The sequence below is a fragment of the Strigops habroptila genome, chromosome 6 (genome assembly GCF_004027225.2).
Source record: "Strigops habroptila isolate Jane chromosome 6, bStrHab1.2.pri, whole genome shotgun sequence".
NCBI classification, from domain to species: Eukaryota; Metazoa; Chordata; class Aves; order Psittaciformes; family Psittacidae; genus Strigops; species Strigops habroptila.
Genome location: NC_044282.2, coordinates 16719064 through 16732356, shown reverse-complemented (window position 1 = coordinate 16732356; position 13293 = coordinate 16719064). Strand labels below are relative to the sequence as shown.

Here is a 13293-nt window from a genome sequence, read left to right as displayed (position 1 = left end):
GCCAGCACCTACACTGAAATATGAAGGAAAGCCTGCAAGCAGGTTTTTTGGTTTCTTTTTTTATAAAAAAACCCCTATTTGCTGTTATTTGGCAACAAATAATGGGTTATAAAATAGCAGTGTTACTTTGGGGATCATTAGAGCTAAAATGTAACCCCGCATCATGAAAATGATGTCACACATTCACATTAATCAAGAGTGCGTCTGTCCTCCGTGGCTGTCATCCTTTCACCAGTTTTTGGTCTTTCCCTACAAATTATAGAAGAAAATGTGCTTTCTCTTAGTGGCAGAGGGAAGCGAGGGAGGGGATGTCCTATGCTGCTATATTCCCTGTTCAAGAAATATCTCACCGATTCTGTCATCTTTGCACATGTGTCCTTTCACCACTCGCTGCGCGGTTTTATTTTCTGATCTGATGAACTGTTGGCTTTTCAGTGGGACGTGCAGGTGGGATGACACAACAGCATTAAGGGTTCCTGTGGATGAGGAGTTTGCAAAGATCCAGCCAGACACATTTGGCCACTAGCTAGGAGGAAAAACAAATGCAGCTTCAGTTTCCTGCGTCTGCTGGCATCTCAGGTTGCCTTGCAGAAGTAGCAAGGAATGTGTTTGTAAAGTGTCAACTAATTCCATGGTTACTTTTACTCAGGTCAAAACTAAGGGTGTCTGAACACGTGCAGAATAATCCATTTTAGTAAAAGTAGGCTTAATACATGGGTCTAGAGACAGGATCTTGAGCAGCAGTTGTGTAGCTCAGCCTTGATATTCAAAAGAGCAATCTTTCCAGATGCTGAAATGGAAATATTCCTTCTTCTTTTAAAAAATAATTCTGTTTAAACTATTTAGAAATTTTATGTTAGCCCCCTCCACCTAAAGAAAACAGCAGTTCAGAGAAGTGAGAAAAAGTTCTCACTTTTTAAATCTTTTCCCTTCATCTTTGTGACAGACACATTCAGGCCTAAAGCCTGCAGTTGGGCCAGAAACCCTACAGGTACTGTAAGGATTGAGGTTTTCTAAAGTGCTTTTCTTGAAAAGTACAGAAAAAAATCCAGAGGTCTCACAAAGATGCTTATTTGCTGAAGGCCCTGCAGCAACAGTGCAAGCAGGGATGGTTTTTCCAGCGTTAGTACTGGAACTAGATGAGTTTAAAGTGAATGTCAGCACTGTTCAGTTTTCTTCTTCCCCTTCCTCTCAGGCCACTTTTTCTAGTTAAATCTAAAATTAGTAAGCATCCTGCTGCCTCTCTAGCTTCTCTCTCTCTATTGCAAGCCTGACCAAAGTGCCCTCACGCTGCATTCATCTATGAATAAAGTGCAGGCGGCTTGTCCCCTAATCACTAGCATCCTGCACCTTCTGCAGACGTGGGGCTTTGCCCTATCAAAACATCTTAACACAGTCTTGCGGGGGGGGGGGGGAAGGCCTCCCACTTGTCACCTCCTCCACCTGCTAGAAAGTCAGGAAATCCCTCTCCAGCCAAATGGATCACTAACAATTCTGTGTTTAAAATGGCATGGCTTCCCTCAGAGGAGCAGGAGAGCACTGCCGCCTCTCCCAGCTCCTGGCTGCTGTCTTTGGCACCTCTGAGGGAGGGAAAGTCACAGGGAGGTCCCACCACAGGCTAAAGTGAGGGCTCCCTCCTGGCAGGACACATGGGGCAGCAGCACTGCCAGCCCGTGGTTGCTCCTTCCCTCCCTCCACCGCGTCTTGGGTGTGCAGAGCATGCCGGTGCCCGCGGGAGGCTTTGGAAGAGCTGTGCCTTGGCTGGTTGCCCAGCCCAGCACAGGAGAGGCCACCTGGGACACACACACCTACAGAGAGCTTCTAGTCTTGCCAACTTAAAACATAGGCAGCTGCTTTAGGTGCCTCAGGGGTTTGGGGATCACGGTCTTGGAGTTCAGCACCTCAGTTCCTCTTTAAGCACCTGAGCGGGATGGGCCTCCGGGGAAAAATGTATCAGAGAATTTCTCTGGCTTTATTTCCTGTAATTAGTGGCCTCAAAAATGAGAGAACTACCACTTTAGAGCATAAATATATTTACACATCCACACATAACATCTACTTGCCTCTGTAACAGCAAACTTTCAAATTAAAGGTAACTTCTCCAGCATTAGTTCATTTGTGCTGTAGAAGGAAAGCATCCAGATTCAAGACAGCAATTAGGCATGTACTTAGTTATGGGTTTAAGCCTGTCCTCTGTGTTTTCTTAAAGTGGGGCCTTTGACCCAGTCCTTCAGACGCTGAAGCACACACCTACCTTCACAGCCATGATTAGCTCTGAGTGGAGCTACGTAACTTGGAGTGGATGTTGAAGTGCCTGCAAGGAGTTGCACAATAGTGGTAGAGGCAAGACTCCACATTATCGCAGCGGTGGAGACTCAGTCTTGTTTTAAATGATCCCCATCCCCTTCATGCCTGTTTTGAGGCCACTAATGTTGTTTTCTATCAAGATTTGAGATATATCACCTTCAGATGGTGCCCTTGTCCACTAAATGGTTTTAAGCGTGATGGCACAAGATTCCTGTATTCTGCTGGCCAAAAAATCAGGTTTTGGCAATTAGTTTGTTAAATGTGCTGCTTAACCTCATTCAGCTGGGCCCTCAGATTGTATTTTAGTCTGTGATATTTTATTTTTGGGCTAGCAAACAGACTGAGGAAATTTGCTTTGCAAGTCCCACATAGTTCAGCATTTCATTCTTACCTCATTGTAGGAGGGTTATTTTGGGATGGAAGGTGGAGAGAGTAACAGTTTAAAATAAATAAATAAATAAATAAATAAACCCCTCCAAACATGTTGACTCAGGCCATGACTATTTGATAATAATGTTCACGTATTGCAATCACATGATGCAACTTCCTGCTGCTCATGTCGTGTTTGTCTCCTCAGTCAAGTACGGGCAGGTGACATCTTCTAGTCAAGCTTCAGGAAAAGAGTTTGAGTTGGGGGAAGACAATTTGCATATTTGCAAAACATTTGGCAATCTTTTTGTTTCATTAACAGGTTTAACAAGGTTAAATTTAAAGGTTTAACTTAAAATTATTTAAAACCTTCTGGATTCTATGAAGATGAACTTTTCAATGCTTGTTTTTAAATGTGATTTATTCTTTCCTTCTTCCTACTGGCCCTGACACACTGGACATTAAGCTAAGCCCTGCCACTCGCTTTCCCTTTTGTTTATGGGCAGTTTCACTTTCAGGTTTTGAAGCCTTTCTGTTTGGGTTGAGAGGAAACATCTGCACTTGCTTAAAAAAAATGCCTCCTGGAATCTTCAAAAGGGCTCAGGAAAATTATTTTGAAATTATATGAAAAGTTGTCTTCACAAACCCAGAATTTGGGGGCTGAAGCTGACTTAATACTAAGGATTATTTGAAGGCTCCCTTAAAGATCTTCTCTGAGCAGAATGTTTTCAAAGGCATGTCACCCTGCCTTGGACACATTCAGAAAACAGATGATCAAATTATATACTTCTAAATGTTGGTCTCTGTTCTCATTTTGAGTGGGAACACTTTTTGTTTTGCCTGCTTCACAACTTCGAGGTTCTCTTTCTACTAGTAAAACAGGTGCTTAATTTAGACTGAAAATGTGAATCGGCATAATTAAGCTCCACCACTCGAAGTGTTCGGTACCATCTCGCTCCTGAAATTACTATTGAGATTACTGTCTGCCTACAACCGTTTTTCAAGGTTTTAGAAGAAAACAGATCATTGTTTTTCTGAAGTCTTTCTCAGGCTACAGCTCGGAGCACAAGAAATGAGAGCAAAGCCTACAGCTATGCAGCAGGGTGTAGCTGGAACACCCACATTGGAGTGACTCCAGGCAGCCCCTCCACTCAAGTCTTATTAATACTTAAAAATAACATGAGTTTTGTTCCTTTGCCTCTTGCACACACTCACTAATCTCAGATCTGAGAAAATAATCTGTTGACCTTAGTTAGAAGTGGATCAGGCTCTTTAAAGAGGCACATCTGGGTTTTTTTTCTTTCTTTTTTCCCCTCTTGCCCTTCAGATCAGTAATTTAGAAATGCAGCTGCACTGTTCTTGTTTTGTCATGAACCTCTTTTCTGTGTGTCCTGCCAACCACAGAAAATAGACAGATCTTGGAAGAGTATGTGCCTGTATTTAGTGTGTATATACGTATATGGGGGTGGGAGGGAGAAATGCATTTCAAGAGTGAGAGGAAGACATTGTGATGGGTAAGAACTGAAATCTAGAATCACAAGTTTTAAAGCAAAAATCCATTTATAAGAAATATCTCTCTTTAACTTTGAAGTATATAGCTCCTTTAAGAGCAACGAGAAAGGTTGTAAACCTCTCAATCAGTCTCAGCCCTGGTTTAAATCCACGTTCAGTATAAAACATTAAGAACCTCTCCTCGGCCCTCAACATGACCTTCTCTTATTTTACACAGTGCTGACACGCTTGTTTATGTTTTGATCTCTTTGGTGTTTTCAAGGGTTCGTTGTGCTCAGGTAATAGGGGAAGAAGCCAAAGAGAGATTATGGACCAAAGATAGCTTGCAAACTAAAGAAAGCAATCACAGTTAGACTTGAAAAATAATCTTTAAATGTCGCAAGTGCTGTCTGCACATGGAAATTAGTAGGAGGAAAGGCTTTACTGGCAACGCTTTGAAGGGAAGGAGAGAGCAATTACCTTTAGTCTGTCATGTGGGGACATGGGCCTGTTGCACAAAGAAAGTTACATTCTCAGTGCGAGCTTCCTTTCTGTCACTCACGGGCTTGCTCCGGCGCGTAAGGCACGTACGTCCCCACCCTGAGGTTTAACCTGGTGACAGCACGAGCGTTCCTCCCACTGAAGCAGCCGTGCATTTTCACTTTTCCAGCAGCGCCAGCATTTCCTCCTCTTCCCTTCCCCTTGGAGCTTTTTTCTTAGAGAGAGAAAAGTGTCAATTTGAACTTCCTGCTTGACAGACCCCACTGAGAAACTGATACGGGCCTGATAAGGAGGTATTTATTTATTTTCTCTTCTGCGAGGCTTCGCAAGTCCCACTTCCCACCCCCACCCAGCTTTCAGTACTTCTCCATCTCGATACTTCCCAGTGCTGATAGCATCACCGAGAATGTTTGCTCTGAGACACTGGCATGGTGAGAGGCAGCTGATAAGAAGATGTAGATAATATTATCCACAGTGCCGCTGTGGAGCTTCTTGAATCTAGTGAGTGTAGCATATTCTCTGTGTGTGTTATACCAAAAAATCTGGGTAGACGTTTAGAAAACGAGTTACCAGTCCACGAGTACAGACAAAACTATCAAAGAAAGTAGATGATTTTTAGTGCCATACAACACAACATACTATTAATTTATTTTTGAAAGAGCCCTGCATTAAGCTTTAACATCAAAAGAAGAAATTGGGAAGCTGTCTGTGCACTTAAGTGCGTACGTGCTTGCTGTACAACACATGCTATTTTTTATCCTAAACATATTATTGAACATAACTGTGTTCAATAGCATTACATTGCAGCTTGGAAATACACAAACTGCCCACATGTCAAAACTAAATTTGCTTGCTGCTAGTCTAGCGCCATTTGAAGAAGGATGCTACTGTACAAGTGGGTTGCTGTGAGAAGGAGCATGATTTGAAAGCAGCCGTTTTCTTGGGTACATTTAATAAATGGCTGTTTCTTTGCCTTATAGGGTAATGTTGCTGAATGATAGATTCCATCAGTGAATATAGTGAAGCAAAGAATCTGCGTTGAAAGTGGTGTGGTCCTTGCCTGTTCCCATCTTCCTCACTGGGTTCAGCTGGTCCTCCAAAAATCAGAAGTAACAGTTTCTCGCCTTAGTTAGTGAAATAAGACCAGTCCATCACAAAAGTAGAAACTGGGCTGCAGGGCTGCAATACTTTCAAGTTGCATACCTAGCGGCATTGACTTGTACCTCCTGATGGAAAACTGCACATAACTAACCATGAATATGAAACCTTCTTGTAGGTTTTTCCCCTGTAATAAAATATCTTACGAGTCATCATTTCATGGTTATATAACTATTAACTTTGGGAGGTGAGATAAAAGCATACTTCTTTTTCTATTGAAGACATCTTTCAGTACACTCTTCATATTATATTATGTCCAGATAACAAGGTCGAGCCTTTGAATACAAATAAACAGTGTATGTGCTGAACTGAGCCAAATGGATGCTAGCTTCTATTTCCTTCTAAATAAATATTTCTTTTTCCTTTTAATTTTTTTCTTTAAAGTACATTTCAACTTAAGCTGGAGCCGACCAGTCTTGCTTCCTTTTGCTTTGCTTCAGCAGTTTTTTTTTATAAAGTACAGCTGTAAGCAGAGGAGTTTTGCATAGACCGAATGCCACAGAAATCTGCAGTAAATAGTCTGCTTTGTTGTAGATGTTCCTAAGCAGTATATTTAATGAGTAATGATCTGTTTACTGATGGAGAATACCTTCTCTTTGAAGGGAGCTTTCATCCCAGCCAGCCATGGTTTTTTCAGTACTGTAAGTAATTGAACTGGCTGGTGAAGTGACTGCTGCGGTTTGGCAAAAGCCGATTTGTCATGCCTTGTTATTTTACTGAGGAACATTTCTAGGAGCTTGTGTTCTGCAAAGTCCTTCTGTTGAACCTGTATTGTGAACAAATGCTTGTTACCGCATTTATTAGAAATACTGCCCAAATGGACATTCAACAAGTCAAATTTAAGGGGAAAGAAAGGTTAAATCAGTTTGCAAAGTGGAGAGTAGCACTCTGCAAATGAATTGTCATCTAGATCTGTATGTACTGGCTGGCATCCCTTAAATTAACAATACTTTTTATCAACACTTACTACCAGCAGGCATTTCTTCACACAGAAATTAGTTTTTTGGTGAGTGAAATGATTCCTCATCTCTGAGAGTGGCTCTTCCTCCCCACAAAACTTGTGGGAGTTAGATTTTGTTTTGAAAAGAGATAATGATGGTGGCATATCTAAATAATTATTATCTTGTCTTTATATTTCAGCACAAACCAACGTTAATCCAAAGCAGCACAGTGCTGATAAAGATGATCTCTATCAGAAAAGCATCCCAAAGAAGGAGCACAGTGTGAAAGAAATCCTGAAAATGGAATCCAATCCTCCAAAAGGAAAAGACTTCTTCCAGACCAACATTTCACCAGTTACTCCAGAAAAAGACTTGGATGATTTGCGTAAGAACTATAGCCCGGAGAGGTGTTTCTTCCCTCGAGTTGTCTACCCAATCCGACCTCACATTCCAGAAGACTATCTGAAAGCTTCCTTAGCATACGGGATGGACAGACCCAGCTACATTACTCACTCACCCATCCAGACATCTACTACGCCGAGTCCTTCCGGGAGGAGCAGCCCAGACCAAAGCTTAAAAAGTTCAAGCCCTCACAGCAGTCCAGGGGTCACAGTTTCACCCCTGGCACCCACTTCCCAAGAGCACAGAGAGCCATATTCTTACTTGAATGGATCATATGGCTCGGAAGGATTGGGGTCTTATCCTGGATATGCACCCCCTGGCCACCTCCCACCTGCCTTTCTACCATCCTATAACCCCCACTACCCCAAATTCCTGATACCTCCATTCAACATGAGCTGTAATAACCTGAGCGCTTTGAACAATATCAATGGCATCAACAATTTCAATCTCTTTCCAAGGATGTACCCTCTCTATGGCAACCTGCTCAGTGGAGGTAGCCTTTCGCACCATATGTTGAACCCCACCACACTCCCCAGTTCATTGCCCAGTGAAGGAGGCCGTCGACTGCTGCAGCCTGATCATCCGAGAGACTTCCTCATACCAGCACCTAACAGTGCCTTCTCTGTCACGGGCGCTGCTGCCAGCATGAAGGACAAGCCATGCAGCCCTACCAGTGGGTCACCCACAGCTGGTACAGCAGCCAGTTCAGAACACATAATGCAACCTAAACCTACCTCAGTGGTGTTGGCTGCCACCGGCGGTGAAGAAGCCATGAATCTCATTAAAAGTAAGAGGAATGTGACCGGTTACAAAACCCTCCCATATCCACTGAAGAAGCAGAATGGAAAGATCAAGTACGAATGCAATGTTTGCTCCAAGACCTTTGGCCAGCTCTCCAATCTGAAGGTAGGCAGCGGAACATAAGACACAAGCCTTCTTGGAAGGCTCTGGTTTCTCCCTGTAGGATATCTGGGGAAAGTAGGGACAGACCTCCCTTGCTTGTTAAGATGTGTATCAGTCTTAAGGGCTTAATATGGCACCCCTCAGCAAGAAAGCATGGTTGTAAAACCGGTGTTTTAATACTGACACCTCCTAATTAACTAGATAACATTGTGTTTTGGCAATGGAGTCTTCCGCTAACTTTGGGAAACATCTGAAAGTACTTTTGTTACAGTACTGGAGACTGCAAATTGTTAATTGCTTTGTTTCTCCCTAGGTGCACCTCCGAGTGCACAGCGGAGAGAGACCGTTTAAATGCCAGACTTGCAATAAAGGCTTCACGCAGCTGGCTCACCTCCAGAAGCACTATCTGGTGCACACAGGAGAAAAACCCCACGAATGTCAGGTATGTAACACACCACAGAGACAACGTTCCCAAAGGGATAGCTGGGCTTGTGCATGCCCCTTACGGCGTGCGGGGAGGGCTGTGTGGCAAACCCTTGGCTGCTCGGGGTGGAGTCCGTATCACAGCCCCTTCCAGCCCTGGTGCAGCAATGTCTGGGAGACAGCAGGATTGCCCTTAGCCTGCTAGAGCAACATCTGTCTGATACAGTTTTGCCATCGACCATGCTCAAAATGCTGCTTAGCAATATTTAAATACAAAAGGTGGGGATTTTTTCCCCTTTGTGAGAAAGTGTAAAGATATAAAAAGCTTCTGCTACATCGTGCTGTCTCCTCCTAGGTGTCTGTGATTTAAACCATGAAATCCCCTCCCACTCATTCACTGTTTCTGCCACCCCCCACATTAGGTTTGTCACAAGCGGTTCAGCAGCACCAGCAATCTCAAAACCCACCTGCGGCTCCACTCTGGAGAGAAGCCTTACCAGTGCAAGCTCTGCCCAGCCAAATTCACCCAGTTTGTGCACCTGAAGCTGCACAAGCGTCTCCACACCCGGGAACGTCCCCATAAATGCATCCACTGCCACAAGAGCTACATTCACCTCTGCAGCCTCCAGGTCCACCTGAAGGGCAACTGCCCCGTCGCCCCTGCCTCCGGCCTGTCCATGGAGGACCTGAATCGAATCAACGAGGAGATTGAGAAGTTTGACATCAGTGACAATGCCGACAAGTTGGAAGAAGTGGAGGACAATATCGACTTAACGTCGATTGTGGAGAAGGATATACTGACCATGCTCAGGAGGGAAATGGAAGGAGCTAATCTGAAAGTCTCTCTACAGAGGAACCTGGGAAATGGACTTATCTCCTCAGGATGCAACCTTTACGAATCGTCAGATATGTCACTTATGAAGTTGCCTCACGGTCACCCACTACCTCTGTTACCTGTAAAGGTCAAGCAAGAAACAGTTGAACCAATGGACCCTTAAGACTTTTTGGCAAAGTGATTTCTTTTTTTTAATTTATGACTTGGCAAGTCAGGGTGCCTGTAGCAGTTGCTTGTACATAGTTTCAATGCTGCAAAGCAATCTTGGCTTACAGTAGTTTCCCTACGCTCTCCCACTGAAAGAAGGAACTCCAAAGTTACTGTTTTCTCAGGGCATAAAAAGAGGCAAAGGACTGCGCATCGCCTCGCCAGTTACTAAGAGACAATCATCTATCCATAATTATTTTTTCAATGATAGTACTTCATAATTTATTATGCAATTAATCATTCTAAAAGCAATAATTAGGAAAATGTTTACAATGACTGGAAAATTCATTGTAATTTTTACTTTAAATGTTTTTAATTTTTGTTTTATGGCCATTCTTTGTAGATAGTTTTTTTTTTCCTGCACATCTGTTTCAAGAACCTAAGATTGGGGTTTCCGTAAATGTGTTTTATGTACCGATGTCTTTTAAACAAATGTGGTTTTTCCTATTGCCAAAGTTGGACATTAGACATGCAGAATCCTAGATCTGTTGGTATGAAAAGAAACACTGTCTACTTTTATGTGCAAATCACCCCACTGGGAATTGGAATGAGAACCAACCCAGAGTAGCAGCAGGCAGGGAGGAAAGTGCCGCCCTTGCCTCTCTGAGGATAGGAGAGAGGTTCTTCTCCCTGCAGCTGTACCAGGAGCAGATGTGGCACAGCAAACACCCACCTGCCATGGACGGTGATCCCACAGGTTTTTAGAACACAGCTCTAGCCCCACGCATTGTCGTGTAACTTGATGACCAAAGGAATGCATCAGCTTCACGTGGCTCTTCCAAAATACAACCTCACACTCTTCAGTTTCCAAAAGCAGTTTAAAAGCAAATACACAAATATTCTTAATATTCTGCCTAAAAGGAGGGTTTTGTCAGACTTATTCCTTCTCTTTCCTTTTATTTTTTTTTGGCCAGAGCCTTCCAGGGATAAAAAAAAAAGATGGTCAGATTCCCTGAGAAAGAAGGGGTTCAGTTTTACTTGTATTTTCCTCTCCCACTTTGCCTGGGTAGAAGTGGGGAACAAAGTCCTTTCCTGGCACATACATACATTTTTTTCCTTCCTTCCTGTACGACTCAGATTTTTCTCAGTATTTGTGTTTGTACATTTTGTGGTTAATTTAATTAAAGAATAAAAGGGCATTGCAAAGTTGTTGAACAACAATTACCTCAGTGCTTGTGTCCAGTGGTGCAGACAATGCTGTTTTATCTAAATGCTTTGCTACTTTAGAGAAGAAACCAAAATGTGCACAGAGAAAGATAGAATGCACGTCCTTTTATCTGTTTGTTTTGCTAAGCCCAAAGATGATATGGTGACGTTTGAGGTGTAGCAAAGAATACATGTATATTTATAGATATATTTATACCACTATACTATATATGTATATGTATATATATTTATACCACTTAAGTTGTGAGCCAAACCATGTAATAAAACCTATTTTTCATCTAAGCGTGAAAATCAAATGTTATCCAGTTTTGCATATTACCAATGACCTCAAACCCAGGAGAAGGTTGTATTAAGGCGTTTACTCCAGGTGCAGCCCCAGCTTGCAAACATGTTACCCGAGCAATGTCACCCACACGTGGCATCGCAGCGGGAACAACCCTGTTTGCGGGACAGGGGTCCCCCATCGGTCCCCTGCTTTCCTGGCAGCGTGTACAGTGGGGACAGAGGTGGGTGGTCACTGACCAAACAGAGCCAGAAAACACAGCTAAAAGAACGTAAACAGAAGCCAATAGGACCCGTGTGCGATGCATTCACAGAGTGCACTGGAGGGCAGGATGGAATTCCGGTAGGATGAGCCCCTCGTCTTGTTTTACCCTGCCATGAATGAGTTGCACGGTCAACTTGCATAACTATAAGTAGCATTATTGCACACCTCCTGCCATCTGTACCTTTTTGCCCAGTTGTATTCTTACAAATGTTAAAGTAGCCCGCTGCAGCAATCCAGGACTCACTGGTCTTTTTTTCAGCAAACTTCCTTTTAATGCCTTCTGTTTGAAACCCAAACGATCCTGAAATACAAGTCTCTCTCCACACAGCTTTTGAAGGACTACCTACAGTTCATTACATTTCCACTCCTGCAAATTGTGAGGCTGACATCTTTTAAATGTAGCAATAGTTCATAAACATAGTACTTACTTGTAGGATAAACCAAAGTATCACTACTCTGTCACTGGACACACACTTTTCCTATTATTTGCCTGTAGTGCTTTCTTGTATTTGATACAAATTTTACAAGAATTTATATGCATCAGCTTTAAGAATTGTTACTTCTCTTTACTGTTTCCCCCTTCCCTTAGACGTTTTACATGTGAATGTAGCAACAATCAACAGTGTTTTGGGGTTGGTTTTTTTTTTTTTGTCTCTCTTAAGAAAGACTCTGACCAAAGTTAACAGGCTTTTTACTTTGCTAGAACAACAAACTATCCTATGTTTACGTATTGGTTTACATCATTATTTATGTGCAAATTGTCAAATGTAAATTAAATATAAGTGTTCATTGCTTTACCGATGCTTCCCTTGTCTTCAATCTGAGTGCGTGCGTGCAGAGCCTCATTGCGGGGCACCCTCCCTTCCCAGCCGCAGACACGCGCTACGCTGAGGGCGATGATGTCTCTGCCGACTTCTGCCTTTGTGGGCTCCCGATTTTCCGTGCTGGAAAGCTGTGAGCAGCCCTGCCAGAGCCGAACACCCTGGCTTTGTTAACTACTCTCCTCGGCTTAGCCAATACCTAAAAAAAACAAAAGGAGATGATATTATTTTTTTAAACCCCAAGAATTTTCAGTGTTTCAATGGAAATACTTTACTTGACTGCTCTGTGCCTCGCAGAGATGTGAGCAGGGTTCTCATTTACATTTTCCCAAATGATTGTCATTTCTGGCCTGAAACCCTAACCACTGGGACCACAATGACACACTCACAATGTCAGCGTGAGACCACTTAGTCCTGTATCAACATGGTGGGAACGGCATTCAAAATAAATGGGGATCTGTTTTCACTGCTCACAAAGGAGACGCGAATGCGAACGATATCCAGCAGGTCAAGCGCCCGTCCATTCCCCCACCTCAGCCAAAAAGTTACAGCAGGCCGGGATGCCCAGAAAGCTAATTCAACATTTGCTACTTCCATCATTTACCGTGAGATCAAAACCAGAGAGGCCATGTGCTGCCCTGCCCTACCTGCACGCTAAAGAAATAATGTTGCTGCTCATATTGAGACACTCAGCGCCGTATGATGTTTTAAAAGTATTTCACTGTCCTCTTAAAAAATTCATTTAAACATCTGTCTCAAGAATTTGACATACTGCCAGCACCGAACTGTGGAGTTAAGAAAACCAGAGCACTGTTGTCATAAACGTGCCAAATGCAGCATGTTACAGTCCTGTATTCAACAGAGCTATTGCTGTAATAATGTTTTTTAAGAAAAGCAGAGGATAACCGTTACCGCCATAAATCATACTTCATTACTTGGCAGAGCGTTGCGTTGCACTGGAGAGTTATGTCCTGGGGACACTTGTAAGCTTTAGAAGATGTTTAATAAAACACATTACATAAAAAGACAATGCACGTTATAGATCACAGCCTCGCGAGGCCGAGCCCGGCAGCTGCTGCCTGGGTTTCTGGCAGCCCCCAAGCCACTGGAAGCCGCTGAAGGCATGTGCTGGAACCAGAAATACAGCAGGTTTCAGCCATGGCAACACCACCACCATGTTGGCTAACCCTAACAGCCTTAGCAAGGTGCAGGGGGAAAAAG

At 43.2% G+C, this 13293-nt stretch overlaps 1 protein-coding gene across 3 annotated transcripts in view; it reads left to right on the top strand.

Moving 5' to 3' along the window:
- Window positions 1-12040, top strand: part of PRDM1 (PR/SET domain 1) — a 102534-nt gene extending 90494 nt beyond the window's left edge. For 2 of the 3 annotated variants that reach the window (XM_030490611.1, XM_030490612.1), the window contains 3 exons: window positions 6967-8075; window positions 8386-8514; window positions 8918-9493. In XM_030490611.1, coding sequence (XP_030346471.1) covers window positions 6967-8075; window positions 8386-8514; window positions 8918-9493 — 1814 coding nt within the window. Of the gene's footprint in view, window positions 1-6966; window positions 8076-8385; window positions 8515-8917 lie in introns of all 3 variants that reach the window. The other variant, XM_030490610.1, reaches the window with a different exon arrangement.
- Window positions 12041-13293: the final 1253 nt, after the last annotated feature.